The sequence below is a fragment of the Lutjanus erythropterus genome, chromosome 21 (assembly GCF_056507025.1).
Source record: "Lutjanus erythropterus isolate fLutEry1 chromosome 21, fLutEry1.hap2, whole genome shotgun sequence".
Lineage (NCBI taxonomy): Eukaryota > Metazoa > Chordata > Actinopteri > Lutjaniformes > Lutjanidae > Lutjanus > Lutjanus erythropterus.
This window is the reverse complement of record NC_139337.1, coordinates 18,215,514-18,229,596: the sequence shown is the minus strand read 5'-3', so window position 1 is coordinate 18,229,596 and position 14,083 is coordinate 18,215,514. Positions and strand designations below refer to the sequence as shown.

At 38.4% G+C, this 14,083-nt stretch overlaps 1 protein-coding gene across 2 annotated transcripts in view; it reads right to left on the bottom strand.

Annotated features, from left to right (window-relative positions):
* The window catches only part of arfgef1 (ADP-ribosylation factor guanine nucleotide-exchange factor 1 (brefeldin A-inhibited)), a 78,105-nt gene extending 67,672 nt beyond the window's left edge, over positions 1 to 10,433 (bottom strand). For both annotated transcript variants that reach the window (XM_084710379.1, XM_084710380.1), the window contains exon 1: positions 10,104 to 10,433. In XM_084710379.1, the coding sequence (XP_084566505.1) occupies positions 10,104 to 10,227 (124 nt within the window). In that variant the 5' untranslated portion in view covers positions 10,228 to 10,433. The remainder of the gene's footprint in view (positions 1 to 10,103) is intronic.
* Positions 10,434 to 14,083: the final 3,650 nt, after the last annotated feature.

Here is a 14,083-nt window from a genome sequence, read left to right as displayed (position 1 = left end):
GTACCAGCTTTCCTTAGATGAATACAAATGATGGATCAATACAAGATAGATAATACAAATAAATACAAGCACCATGAGATGCAAAAGAAACAGATAGGAAGAGACAGAGAGGGGAGGGTTTCTCTTCATCTGCCTCATCTGTTTGCGGTATAATTAATTTATCACCTAACCCGGGACTAAAGGAGGCATCAGCGGAGAGACATAATGTATTATGTATGGAGGTATCAGTGAAAGAAAATAAATAAAAAAGTGGAAGGGGAAAAAAACAGACTTCCTTCTAAATTCTAACTCGTCTCCTCCATATAGATAAAAGGATTATTTATGCTTTCAGAGCAAGCACTGGCCCTGCCATGTTGACTACTCCACTGCTCATTATATGAATACCAGTCAACCTTTGGGGTTACAAGCAGCTTAAGTGTCTGCACTTAGTCTGGAGGGGAGAACCGAGACAGAAACCAGGCACGGGGCCTCACCCTTTCTCATTTCTCCCTTTACATCAGGGCAATGAAGCAGTAGACCTGATTATGGAACAATTTATCTCAATACATTTATTTAACTTCTTAACCCATACAGCCCTAGGGATGTAAAGCACAGGTTTAATTTTTTCATGATGCAATATTTTATTGATTATTTGGACAATTATATGATATACGTATTTGTAAATAGTTTTAACTGATTAAGTGCAGCAAAGTTTACTTTAAATTTACTAAATTAACAACATTTAACAAAATATATTTAATTCGGCTTGATCATAAGATTTATAGACGAAACAATTATTTTTTGCTAATCACCACTATTCACTTTGCTTATGCTATTATACATTAGGTAAGGTAGCTTAGTGGCTAGCAGACCTTTCCTCTACTCATTGCTTAATGCACAAATAGTAAAATCTGCCACTGCCCACACTTTGTTTCTGCCTAAAATTGATGAACAAGAGCAGCTAATATAGCTTTCCATTATCTGCTTGGTGTAAGCAGTGTTTGGATAAGAGAGGTGGCCTTGTGGCTTGAACAAAAACAAAGAAACAAAGAAAAATTGCTTATCAAGGAAAAAAAAAATTATTGGCTCACAGTTCTCAAATGTGACAAAATTGCTGTTATTCCTCATGTTTTTAGAACTGCCATTTCTTTGGGTTTTGTTCTGTTGATCGGACATAATCAGCAACTTACAGACATCACTTTTGGTTGAGAAATCTCTGTAGGTTTTCATCACTACTTTCTCAAACTTTAATCAATGGATTAATAAGTAATGTAATTAATCATCAGCCCTACAACAGACTAGACGGGATGTAGAGCTACAAAGCATGTCTGATGTCTAATAGGTCTCCATTTGTTTGAAGCTCCACCGTTAAAGAAAGTATGGACATCTTTCATACTTTTAAGAGTACTGAACTACACACATACACGCACATATAGGACTACATGTTTCAAGTTAAAGTCAAACAGTGGAAAAGCCTCAGGATAACTCATCTAGTGCCATGAGCATTTACAGCACCCTGACGAATAAAAGGTGACATAAAAATGTAGCTGACGGGTGGAATCTTTTCCCTCATTTACACTTTCTCATCCCCAGCAGTGCCTGCGAGTTTCACCAGCAGGTTACCTGCCTGGTGTATCCCCGCTGCATGGAAATCAGAATGAAACTGCCTGACTTCAACTTCTGGGTTAATAAATCTCTGTCAGGAATATGAAGGATGCTGGTAAAAATGGCTGTCAGGTACACAAATCAGGGAACCTTTTATTATGCAGTAAGAGTACAAACATCCGAGGCTGCACTTGATATTTAGGGAAGGCTGTTTGGGTCTTTAGGGAGTCATGGTAAAAACCTTAATCAACAAACAGGATCATTTATAGCCTGGTGCTTATCATGGGTGAGCATGTGGCGACTATGGTGCAGCTTATCATGGGGGAGCATGTGTCCGCCATCCTTAATGATCAGACGTACATTTGTCCCCTCGGCTTCCCTGCCAGGTTTGCCGGCTCTACAGAAAAGGTGGCTCATGCAGGCAGTGGCCTTGTGTTTGGAGCAAAAGAGCAGCTTGCAAACTCCTGTTGATTTTGTCTGTGTTTACAGCTTTTATTCAAGGTTCTTTTGACCTTGGATGGGGAAATGTTTTTCCACACAAAGGCTGTGAAGCTGTTAGATAATGTTGTGTGTGATTGGTCTAAATCAAGTCTTACAGTTAAGAAAAAATCCCATGTATGAGCAGGAGACAATCATTAAAAGTTTAAGTACACTGAGAGTAGGAATGTTAATGATTAATTGATGATGGTTTTATAGATCTTGAATGTGACTTTGATAAGCAACAGGTCTGCTGCTTACTTTCTGTTTGCCCACAGTTGAGAAGGTTATTACCTACACGAGGAGGTTATGTTTTGGTTCAGTTTGTTTTTTGGTCTGTTTGTCAGCAGGATTACAGGAAAACTACGGGGCATATTTTCATGAAACTTGGTGGAAGGGTGGAACATGGGCAAAGGAACAACCCATTTAGCTTTGGAGCTGAAATATGGGGCAGATACATGAAATATTCTTTACTCTCTTTACCATGGGAAGATCCGCAACTAAACATACAACAAAACAGAATAGCCACCTCAAGCTTCGCTGTAAAAACAAATGTAAGAATTAAGGAACTTTCAAATAATCCATGCTGTTTTGAGTTAACGATTTAAGAATTGATGTGACATTAGTTGGGGTTTGTACCAAACAAACATGTTTTCTTACACCTAGAGAACAAGACTTGTAGGCCAGGGCATCTCTGCAGCACTACAGCATTTCATTATAATGCTGTTTTACTTTCTCAAAAACTTGAAGCTTCTTTAATTTGGATATTGCTTTTGGTCATATTGCGACTTTGATAATATTTTGATAAACTGCATGGCCCTAATGATGACTATAATGTCGCAAAGGATCAGTTTTAGAAAAAAGCTTAAAATCTGCATCTCTATTTCAGAACTTTCTTCACAAAAAGATCTATTTCACAGGCCTCTTTGATAGGTCTCTTCAAATGAAAAACACCCATCAACAGAGACTTTTCTTCAGTTCTTCTGAATTAAAGTAATGGAGCCTGGGCCTGACTGAAACTGAACTTATGGGGTCAATAACAAAATAAAGGAATAAAAAAAAAATCCCATATCAATAAATCAACTGATATTCTTTATTCTCAATAAAAGTACAAAGTATCACCCCAAAACTAGAAAAACTATGATAACAAATGCACAACATTTAAGAGCATTTATTATCTGCACCCAACCTTAAATTTCATAGAACAAAGCATAATGTCAATGAACTTAAGAGCATTAATAAATCAATTAAAGAAAACAAACACCACCAGTATAGCATGCCAAGATTCAGTGGACCATAACAATATTGCTGCTAGCTCCTCGTTTATTCTAATTTTCTCTTCTCCAAACCACCCCATGTTGCAAAACATTCACATTTAATGAATGTCAAACCCCTCAGACCATCAGGAACACACCACAGGCACTAAAACTGTCAATATCTGTGAGCAAGCAAGCTGACAAGCCAATCGACAACTATAATAAAGCTTGCTCCAGACAGAACTTTCTGCTCTCACGTATAAAACTAAAGGCACCAGATAAGCCCAGACAAACCTGTGCAGTGTGAAACAGCTGAAGTTTCTGATGAAGAGCACTGAGTATGTAGAAAGCCACGAGAGCCTGATGTGTTTCAAGAGCTGGTAAACCAAACCAGGAAGAAAACACAGCTGAATGATGGATTTCATCAAGTGGCAATAAAGATGCTGCTAATTGTATGTTCATGTTGCTCTGTGTCTGTCAACAGTTGTCACCATATTAATTCAGCTCAAACTACAACTTACTGGCCACTAAACTTAAGCCGTAAGTACTCAATAAATAATTGTGGTTCGGGATAAAAATACAACAAAACAAACAAAGCTACCAACACCAAAATTAGCACATATATGCAGGTTTTTTAAATGCGGCAAAAATAGGCAATTGATCCTTTTCCCTTTGCCAGAAAGCAAGCTTGCCTTTGTTTTTTTCAGATGTAAAAGCTGAGACTCTGCTCTGTGCACAAGAGAAAGTTGTTTTTAAAAGTTTGTGTGTTCAGCTCTCAGTACTTTTGTAGTATTTAACTGAATCTCTGTGGTTTGAAGTTTATTTTCTCTCCCATGTTGCTGTTTGTACTTTCAAGTATCTGCTTTAGTTTACTATTTCATGATCTCTCTCAGCTGGGTAGGAGTTGTGTAAACTTACTGCAGGTGAAAACCCGACATTTCCTGATTTTGCTTCATCAGTAAATACACACCTTTAATTGGATGCTAACTCTGCTGTGCTAGGCTGATACACCGAGTCAAACCAAGCGGCTTGTGTATGAAAAGTGGGCAAAAGAGTCACAGAAATTACCAACAGAGGAAACGAGCCTTCATTGACTCAGCCGAAAAGGGGCAAGCATTAGCATGTCTACCCGGGTGTCATGTTTACATCACTGCTGATTGGAGCCAATAAATAGCCGTGACTAGTGCGGAGTCATTTGACCCAGGAAAGATTGCTAATTGTACCCTTTCCCACTGAGGACAAAAGCCAGATGTTAGTGGGTGTTATTTTGGTTGATTTTTTGTCAAGTGTAAAAGGGGCTTTAGTGGAGTTCTCTTTGTATAGCTGTCTCCAGAACGTGAATGAAAATATGTACCTGAAGGTAACAAATATTGATGGGAGACATCAAGATTGCAGCTGCAACACATTTCCAGGTTGCTGTGACCTCTGCAGCTGACCCTCAGATCATACACCCTATGGGGAGAGATAATGAGCAGTGTGCTCAGCAGGAGTCAACTCCTTAAGTGACTACTAGGTTGGAAACAAGTTCTCACTCCTTTTAGCATGGTAGCTTGTACCGAGTCCCCTGATTTAGCTTGTTACATTCACAGTGTGACTGTTTTTCCAGCAGCAGCAAAGCCACATGAAGTTCTTTAAGTCGTAGAGGACAGGTTGGCTTTAAAAACAACAGCCAGTCCACAAAGTCAGCATAATACAAAAGTAGCAACACATGACAACAATGAACCAAAGCTTTATGTTCACTTCTCAGAGGTGGTGGGCATATACAGCCTAAGGGGCCTTTTGATATTGTGACTTAACTGTCAGTCTCGCCCTCTCTTTCTGTTCTGTGCTTTCAGACAGCTCCTCTCAAAGAAGCCGCCGGTGTGATCCAAAGATAACAGGACGCCACTGCACCGCTGCAGTTCAGAGTGTGTGAGAAATTGAGACGGTTTTCTTTTTGGGAAACTGCTGAGTGACATTTTGATAATCCAAGAGAAAGGTCAGTTTGGTTGCAAGGAGGATGGGCTGTCTGGCAAAGGCAGCCTGGACAGAGCCTTTTACCTCATTCCCAGTGGTGGACAAAGTACTCAACCCCAGTACTTGAGTCAAAGTATAGATACTCCTGGTCAAATATTACTCAACTACAAGTGAAAGTTGCTCAGTCAAAATTTTACTTGAGTTAAAGTACTAGAGTACTTGGTTTTAAAAATACTTAAGTATTCAGAAGTACACGTTTATAAAAATACTTAAGTATTCAAAAGTACAAATTACAAAGTACATTTTCTAATGTCAATACATGCTGTATTGTTTTCATGATGCATTTACAGAAGCTTGTAACTCTCTGAAACCATCTAATGATGCACTGACCTGCTTGTAGAACCACTCTGCTACACAAAGTCTATAGAAACACCTATAAAAACTTCAGCATAGAAATACAATCAAAACCAAAAAGGACAGCTGTTGTCATTTTCTGATGTAACTGTATTAAAATCACCACATAAAATTAGATTGAAGATAACTGTAAGGAGTTCTCCAAGTCTGTTAAATAACTGAGATTTCTTTCTGTCTTCAGAGGCAGTATGTACATGAATTATGTGGTATTTTTCACCCCAATAAAAACAATCCAACTTTAAAAGCTACCTGGAATAATGAATAATTATAATATCATCTTGAGATTTCATTTTGTCTTTCTCCTGCTGTCACCATTACTGCTTTTTGTTTGAATGAAAGAGGGAGAGCTTGCTTGTTGTTGTTACAGAGAGCGCATGGACGTATTTCTGCTTTTACATCAGTCCCATTTGAGAGGAGCTACTGTGATTGTTTTCTTGTGTTTTGTGAGTAACACAGCATGTGACCAATTGCATTTTAGAAAAGAAAAAACAGCAACAGCTGACTTCAACGATGCGCTCAGTCAAAAAGTAACAACAACCTTCCTAGAAATGTAGTGGAGTCAAAAGTACAATATTTGTTTTTGAAATGTAGTGGAGTGAAAGTACTAAGTTTCCACAAAAACAAATACTCAAGTAAAGTACAGATACTCAAAAAATGTACTTAAGTACAGTACTCAAGTAAATGTACTTCATTACTGTCCACCACTGCTCATTCCTATACATTAAATCCCTGCAGTGATTCACTACCAGGGGCAATTGCAACCAAAAACCTACCTGGACTGCAACAATATATAATACCTATTTTGAACGGTGTCAATGAACAACAGGAGAACTTTCAGTGAGAGGCAGCAAAAAGAAGACTGTGGCACAGGCACTCTCTCTGAGATGTCTCAGAGCCCCAAGAGCTGGAGGGGATTATGTAAGTCACTCAGTATACTGGGTCACCAAGTCGGTTTTGATATGCACTACAACTGTAGAGCTGCTACGCTCATTGCAGAGATTCACATTTTGTAGATCTTTAGTGTACGGCTGAGCCTAAGACAGTTCATCATGATGAGATTTTATGAGTCCTAGAAGTTTCTCTTTTTGAAAAGTGAATTCCTTGGACTTTTTAAAATTCCATTTAGTCTCCTTTTATGGTTTTTGTCTGTAACCATTTATTTCTTATATATGCTGCTGTCTTGGCCAGGTCTCCCTTGAAAAAGAAAAACAAATCTCTATGAGATTCTCCTTCTAAAATGAAGGTTAAATAAATAAAAAAAAATACTGTTTCATTTTTTAACTGTAATGCTGCACAGTGATAAGGGTATTACCTGAATACTGTTCTTTTCTTTTCTGACCTGAGAAGACCTGCAACCACTGACTGTGTGACTAATACTGCTTCTTAAAAGGGAAAGTACATGCTAAAATAGAATTCGGTGTGAATTTTAATCTGCATCATTGAGACAGGCTGTAGTAATTATGTCAAAAATATGGAGCTGCTCCATAAACAGGAAATAATAGAACAACTGCCTGGCTCCTATACGAGGTCTTGACAGTAACAATTGTCAGGTTGTCACTGGCTCTTTGCCAGATGAACTTGGATGAAAAATAAAAACAAAATTTGAGCTGAATGGCAGATTATACTACAACACATGTAAAACATACACCTCGATAAGTAATACACGTTCCCTAGTTTGAGGTAGTGCATCCTGCAGAACCAACAGTTACTGTAAGTAAAACTTTTAAATCTTTTTTATGGCAGTTTTTTTTATTATTGAGGTGATGTATATCTGCATAGTATCTTAATTACTCAAAATATAAGGGGACCAAAAATTGCAACCATATATTCAATTTCTGCAACCAAAAGCTGATGCTTGGCAACTGCTTTTAAAAGTTAGTATTGAGCCCTGATGAGAGCAGCCATGTTTGTTTTTGTCTGACTCACTTTCAATTTCAATAAAACCTACGGGGTGAGTGACTACTTCACTTACAATGAACGCAGAGTTTCACCTGATGGCACCATCAATTCAAGTCTTTATGCTCTGATTCCCAGGTAAATAAACAATACTGACTCGCCACAGATCACTGGAGCAGCACTACGTAAAAACAGATCATTATCCACGCTAGAGAGTGCCTCACTCTCTTAATGAAAGCTAACCTATTGCACTCATTTTTTTCTGTTGCTCGACAGACAATAAGGTGGAGGAAGGACTATATCATTTGTCTGGGGGGGTTGGTCTTTAGAAAAAATATCAGAGCAAGCAAAGACAAACACAATCAGTGTATTTAGCCTTCAAGGCCACTGCAAAACCCTACAACAGCTGAACGAGTTAATAGGGGCAGTAACTGTTGGGGTAGGTAGGCTGTTTGCCTGCTGCACAACATGGACTCATTGTTTCTCTGGTAGTGTCATATTACTCCCTTTGCAGGACAAAACAAGGCTTGTTCCAAGACACAGAGACGATTTTTACAAAGCCTGACATGTGTAGGGCTCCAGCCTGCAATTATTTTCATTATCAATTAATCTGTTTATTATTTTCCTGATTAATCGTTAAGTCTATAAAATGTCAAAATGAAAATGCTCCCAGTGCCCAAAGTGACATTTTCAAATGGCTTCTTTTGTCCAATCAACAGTCAAAAATCCAAAGACTATATATTTACTAGTGTGAAAAATGACAAGTAAAAGCAGCTAACCTTTACATTTAAGAAGCTGGAACCAGCAAGTCTTTGAAATTTTGTTTGTGAAATGACTGAAACGATTTACCAAAATAGATGACAACTAATTTTCTTTCAGTCAACTATGTAATTAACCTACTAATCGATGTGAATCGATCATGTGAAAATAAAAACACTGTATATGGTTATATTATGGTAGTATATTATTTGGTCTGATCATATATGAATTTCTCTTTTGTTTGCAAACTGAATCCAAAAAAGTTGGAGCCCTGTGTAAAACGTAATTAAAAACAGAACGCAATTATTAGTAAATTCTGGTCGAGTATAGTGCAAAGTCAAGATATTTAATGTTTAAAATAATAAACTTTTTTTTGTAAATGTACACTCATTCTGCATATGATTTATTTTGCTTTTATGTACGTTTTAGAATCAGGGTAATAAATTGCTTTAAAATTATATATTTATTATTTTTAGTCGACCCCAAGGACATACTTCGGAAAAAACACCTGCTAACAAATAGTTTCATAAAAGTAACACATACACAAAAATCAAAACCGGACGTTAAGTGCTGACTTCAAAATAAAAGCGCAGCCAGCGTCACAACGGCTGTCATGGTCTTGCTACTGTTGAGGAAAAACGTGTTATAAGAAGAGGGAGTCTGTAGTTTAAAATTAATTAGTAAATATTTTGACATTGCCAGTATTTTCATTTATTGGTAATTTGTTTAGTATCACATGTATCGTAATTGTAATTTTAAGCTCAATTTTATTTTGGTGTGTACCGGAAACCCTCTCTCCTTATTTCCGCCAGAGTTACAGTGTTCTAGCATAGATGTGCTACTGACAGCTGTCACCTTCTGCTTTCACTATTCCGACATCACGTTTTACAATGTAATAATGAAAAGTAGAGCCAATGTATTCAATGATTAAACTGGTCAATAAATAAAGACTAAATAAAATACCTCTCAGAACTCCCTGTACTACGGGCACGGCTACGTCAGTTGTGTACCAGGAAGAGACACAAACATCTCACCTTTACGGGGTTAAACACGTACATTTAGCAGTTTAGATCAATATAATTAGCACCTGAACAATATATAAGGTGTTGTTATGTTGTAGGTTGATATTGATTGGGGATACAGCCGTAAATAACTTTGTTTTTCCGTCCAGTGTCCGGCCTGTTCTTCTCACATCGCTACTAGTTTCGCAGCATCGCTTCAGTGTTGCAAACACCGGCCGTGTCTAGAAGGGAACCGTTGATTTGCGAAACTCTCGCGAGATTTGTTCGAGTTGTTTATTCATTTTGCATCTTGTACAAACTAATTGTGTTTTATAATGTGATAACGCTGTAGTTGGGATCTGAGTATGTTTAGGGACGTAACGCGCCTGGTTAGGGTCAGGGAAAGGTGATGGTTTGGGTTACAATAATCGCTCTCGCGAAATAGTTTGTGGGACTGAGGTTCCCTTCTAGACACGACCGCAAACACCCACCCCTCCTGCACCATTTCCGTGTTTTATACGGAATCATTTCCACAGGAGCCCGTGCCACGTCAATTAAATACGCAGGTTTTGCTGAATTAGAATTCAAGACAATGAGACAATATTAGCAAAAAGCTTGTAAGGAGTGGGAAACCACTGTGCTACCAAACACTGCGACACAGTTGCAGAATAACCGGTTAATAAGTGAAAGGGTGCATGACGTGTCTAAATCAATGAGTCCAAGACAGCTTAAAATGTGATGCTAAAACAACACAACTCACCAAGTGCCACCTCGCAGGCTTTTCGCAGTTGTGAATGGTGAGCCTTTTTCACCTCCTTGTCGGCCAGGATCTTTTCCAAAGCTCGTGTCAGGAACATGTTTTTCGTCTTTTTGCCCTCAAACATGTCGCACCGGAATTTGGGGCGAGGTGTGCCTGGTCCCAAGGGGGGCTGCAGCCGCCTCGAAATGGAGATGTATTCCTTTACAAATGTCAGCCGCAGAGCCCCTAACAGACAAACATAAATAAACACAGAAGGTGGGGTAAATCCCTCAGATTTCCATTAACGACCTGCCTCCTGCGCCATGTTGGAGAGAGGAAACGACGTCACGTACGTTTGAGAACGGCCGCAGTGAGGCAGCAGGGAGAGAGAGAGGACAGAGAGGAGAGAGAGGAGCTGTCTACACATATGTGTGTGCCCACATGGGCTTATTAAAGTCAGATGTAAAATAACTAAAATTAATAAATGCATGTCATGAATTAAAGGAAGCATACCAGCTTCAAATAGATTTACTTTTCTTGCTGAATAAAACATGCCACTTTTATACTTAACATACTTAGAATAATGTCCATTATCCAGTATGTATGGGTTAGATGTAAATGCATTTATGTAAGTCTGCACTGTAACAAGAATACTGTAAAGTTTTCTTCAACTTACTGGTAGCAATTAGCTGGTATTACTGTAAATTTAATCACAGTGCCACAGTACTGCAATTGTTATTACAGAAATAATCATGCTGTATGCTGTATTTATTATCACACTCATTCAACTACTGTAAAAGTAATTACTGTATTAATTTTAATACTATACTAACTATATATATACAAACTGTAGAATGAAGACACTTTTTAATCACAAAATTTAAATTATTTCATCAATTCATTGAACTTTTAAATTCTTAAAATGTTTTTAAAAACATTAAAAAAAAACATTTTAAAGTGTTTCAGTTTGGCCATTTCTCATTAATCACAAATCAATGCTGAATGTTCTCTCAGTGAGTGAGTGTCTGTTTATGAGTCATGCAGCTGCGTTTTCCACTGGTGGCATCTGGTGGCAGAGATGTTTGAGTGCGCAAACTCCTAGCGTCCCTCAGCTATTCGGTTTGTTTACAGCACAGAGCAGAAGAGGTTGTGTGTGACAAACTGCTGTAAAAACCCCAACTGAGACACATATTCTGGGTTTACTGTTTACATGTCCAAAGAAGGCTCCTAAAAACAGAATAATACCAGCATATAATCACAATATGCTCCATGATATATTAACTTTATTCAGAATATTGCCATATTCTGCGTACAATAGGATGTCTACGGCTAAACAGAGATTTTCCAAACACAGATACTGTGGTGAAATCCAGGTTACTTCCACATACAGTCAGTCTCAGATCGCGTGTTAAGTTACAATTTATTTCTTTGAAATAATGCAAATTGTATTCAGTGTGTTTTGCCAAATGAGAATAAAAATGATTTTCTTTTATGCAAATCACACCACTATTTACTTATAATGTATTCTACAATATATTATGAGACAAATAACTTTTCTGTCTAACTTATCACAATTAGTGGCAAGTACTTCTTAAATCTACTTACCCCATCTAAATTCCTACTTGCCCTGCCTAGGAGGATCTTTTTCTGGCTGTGTGTGTGTGTGTGTAAATACTGACGTATCCCAAATAAATATTGATGATAATAATAATAATAATAGTAATAATAATAATAATAATAATAATAATGAATTTAATGGTTTAAAATAATAAATTAGTGTCTTTAAATAATGTTTTAATGCCTTAAAATAATGATGAAGTATTCTAATATATTGAGTTAGTATCTCCAAATAATTATTTGGTATTTAAATATCATGAATTATTTCTTCCTGTAAGTCATTATTATGTCAATCTTTCCCAAAATAATAACTCACTATCTTAAAATAATGATTTAGTATCTCAAAATAGTGACTTATTAGTCTTTATTTTGAGATACTAACTCAACATTTTGAAATACTAAATCATTATTTTGAGATAACAAATCATTATTTGGAGAATAAATTCAAATTGCAGTGTCTTACATGATCTTTTTTCTCATCATATTAGCAGAAATGTTCCTCCATAGAGACAGACGTATGGAGATGAGATCTGTCTGTTTCTAACAGACTCCTGCAGTGTGGTTTATACATTTCTGATATACCACAGAATTACAGATAAACATCAGACTTTATGGACAAAGAAAATTTAAACTTATGTCCATATGTTATGTTCTGGTGTCTCCCCTGGCACAGGGTGCCATATGCACAGCGCATGATGTATATGTGTGTGTGTGTGTGTGTGTGTGTGTAACCACTCATGATTCACAAGGCTCCCCTGGTGGGTGAGGCACCAGGCAACTGCCTACCTATGCTATATGGTAAAACCGCCTATGGGTGGATGAGGAATCAGCAGTGGCAGGGGCACAAATCCTCTTGTCTCTACAGTGCCTAGTTCAGCAAAAACTGTTGGTCTACAGCATCCTGTATCTGCTCCAGCCCCTGTGAGAGGTGTCTTGGAGGGCATATCTCAGACTAACTCCCCACCTTGCATTCCAGTAGCAGATGATGATGGTTCAGTGCTGAGGACTGCATGGACAATACATGTGAGAAGCCTCAATTCAACACAGGCTATAAATGCTTGTCTAATGTTCAGTACACAGTAGGGACTGGACTTGGAGACGTGACACCAGCAGAACAGGCTTTAGCGTCATGGATGGCGTTGGTGCAGGTTTCTACTAACCCCTCGCTGCACCAGGAAGACATGCACTAAAACCAACCGCCTGATTTCACTCTCATTTAATGGCGCTGCAGGTGTCGTTCATGTGGGAAGTGTCTTGGCTATCCTCTTGGCAGCTTTGCGTAAAATGGTTGCTTTGTCAGCCCACTCACAAATGACATGTGACGTGGGGGAGGCTATGTCATCAGGTGTATTGTGTTGCAAGCAAATATGGCTGGCTCTGTTTAGGTTTTCATCCAGGTTCTCAGGATTTCATAGAGAGAGCTCAGCGCTCTATTACATTGAGTGAAAGTGTCCAGTGGGTTTGCTGCAAGCCAACCACGGCCTTCAGACAAGAGTTAAACTCATGTTTTAACAACAACACTCCAAGACTGCAAAACCCAAGGAACAATTCCTTTGTTTTCACTCAAACAGGAATTTTAAGTCACATCTCTGCAAACCTCGCAACACAAATCATATCATGGTGCAGACTTTGCTCACCTGGAGAACTCTGGCCTTCAAAATGCCTCATCCTAATTACCTTTTGGTCTCACTCACTTCTCACCTGTTCAAACTCCAGTGACAAAACACTTCATTCATGCGTCAGAGCACAAAAGAAGCCTCAGGTGACCTCTGCAGTCTTCGGGAAAATGGAGCAGCAAGGACAGTATAAGAAAGAGTAAGAGCAAGAGGAGGGGAGAATGAGGAGGAGGAAGGGGAGCCCATTTTTCTCATGAAATTTGGATCTTTACTCGGCCATGTACTCAATCATGTCCTAACAATGATTGAAGCTACATCATTACACTCCCAGAAAGACAGTCGAACCATTTTCTTACTTTGGAGTTGGAGCTTTGATGGTAGTGTTTTAAATTTATCACACCAGTGTTTAAACTGATGCTCTGAGAGAGATTCATGACAGCTGTGTCTATCAAGAATCAGTTTTGGGAGGAGAGCACATGGATTTGAGTGCAGTGTTTCAAGAGATTTATTGAGTTTTGACAAAGTGGTTTACTCTTTTCAGTTTTGCAGTTAGAGTTTTAAGAAAGTCAGCTTTTGGTTTCTGGAAACGTGTTTAAACGTGAGGAAAAACTGTAAAAGTTCTTCCCCTCCCTACTAATTATCTACTCCGCAGTCCGAAGAGGCCCACTGAGGCAGCAGCCGTGCCGGGGGTCCCTCCGACCTGTCTCTCTGGGTCACAGTGAGCTTGACTCATGGCCGCCAAAATTCACTCAGTTCATCTTTGAGTCC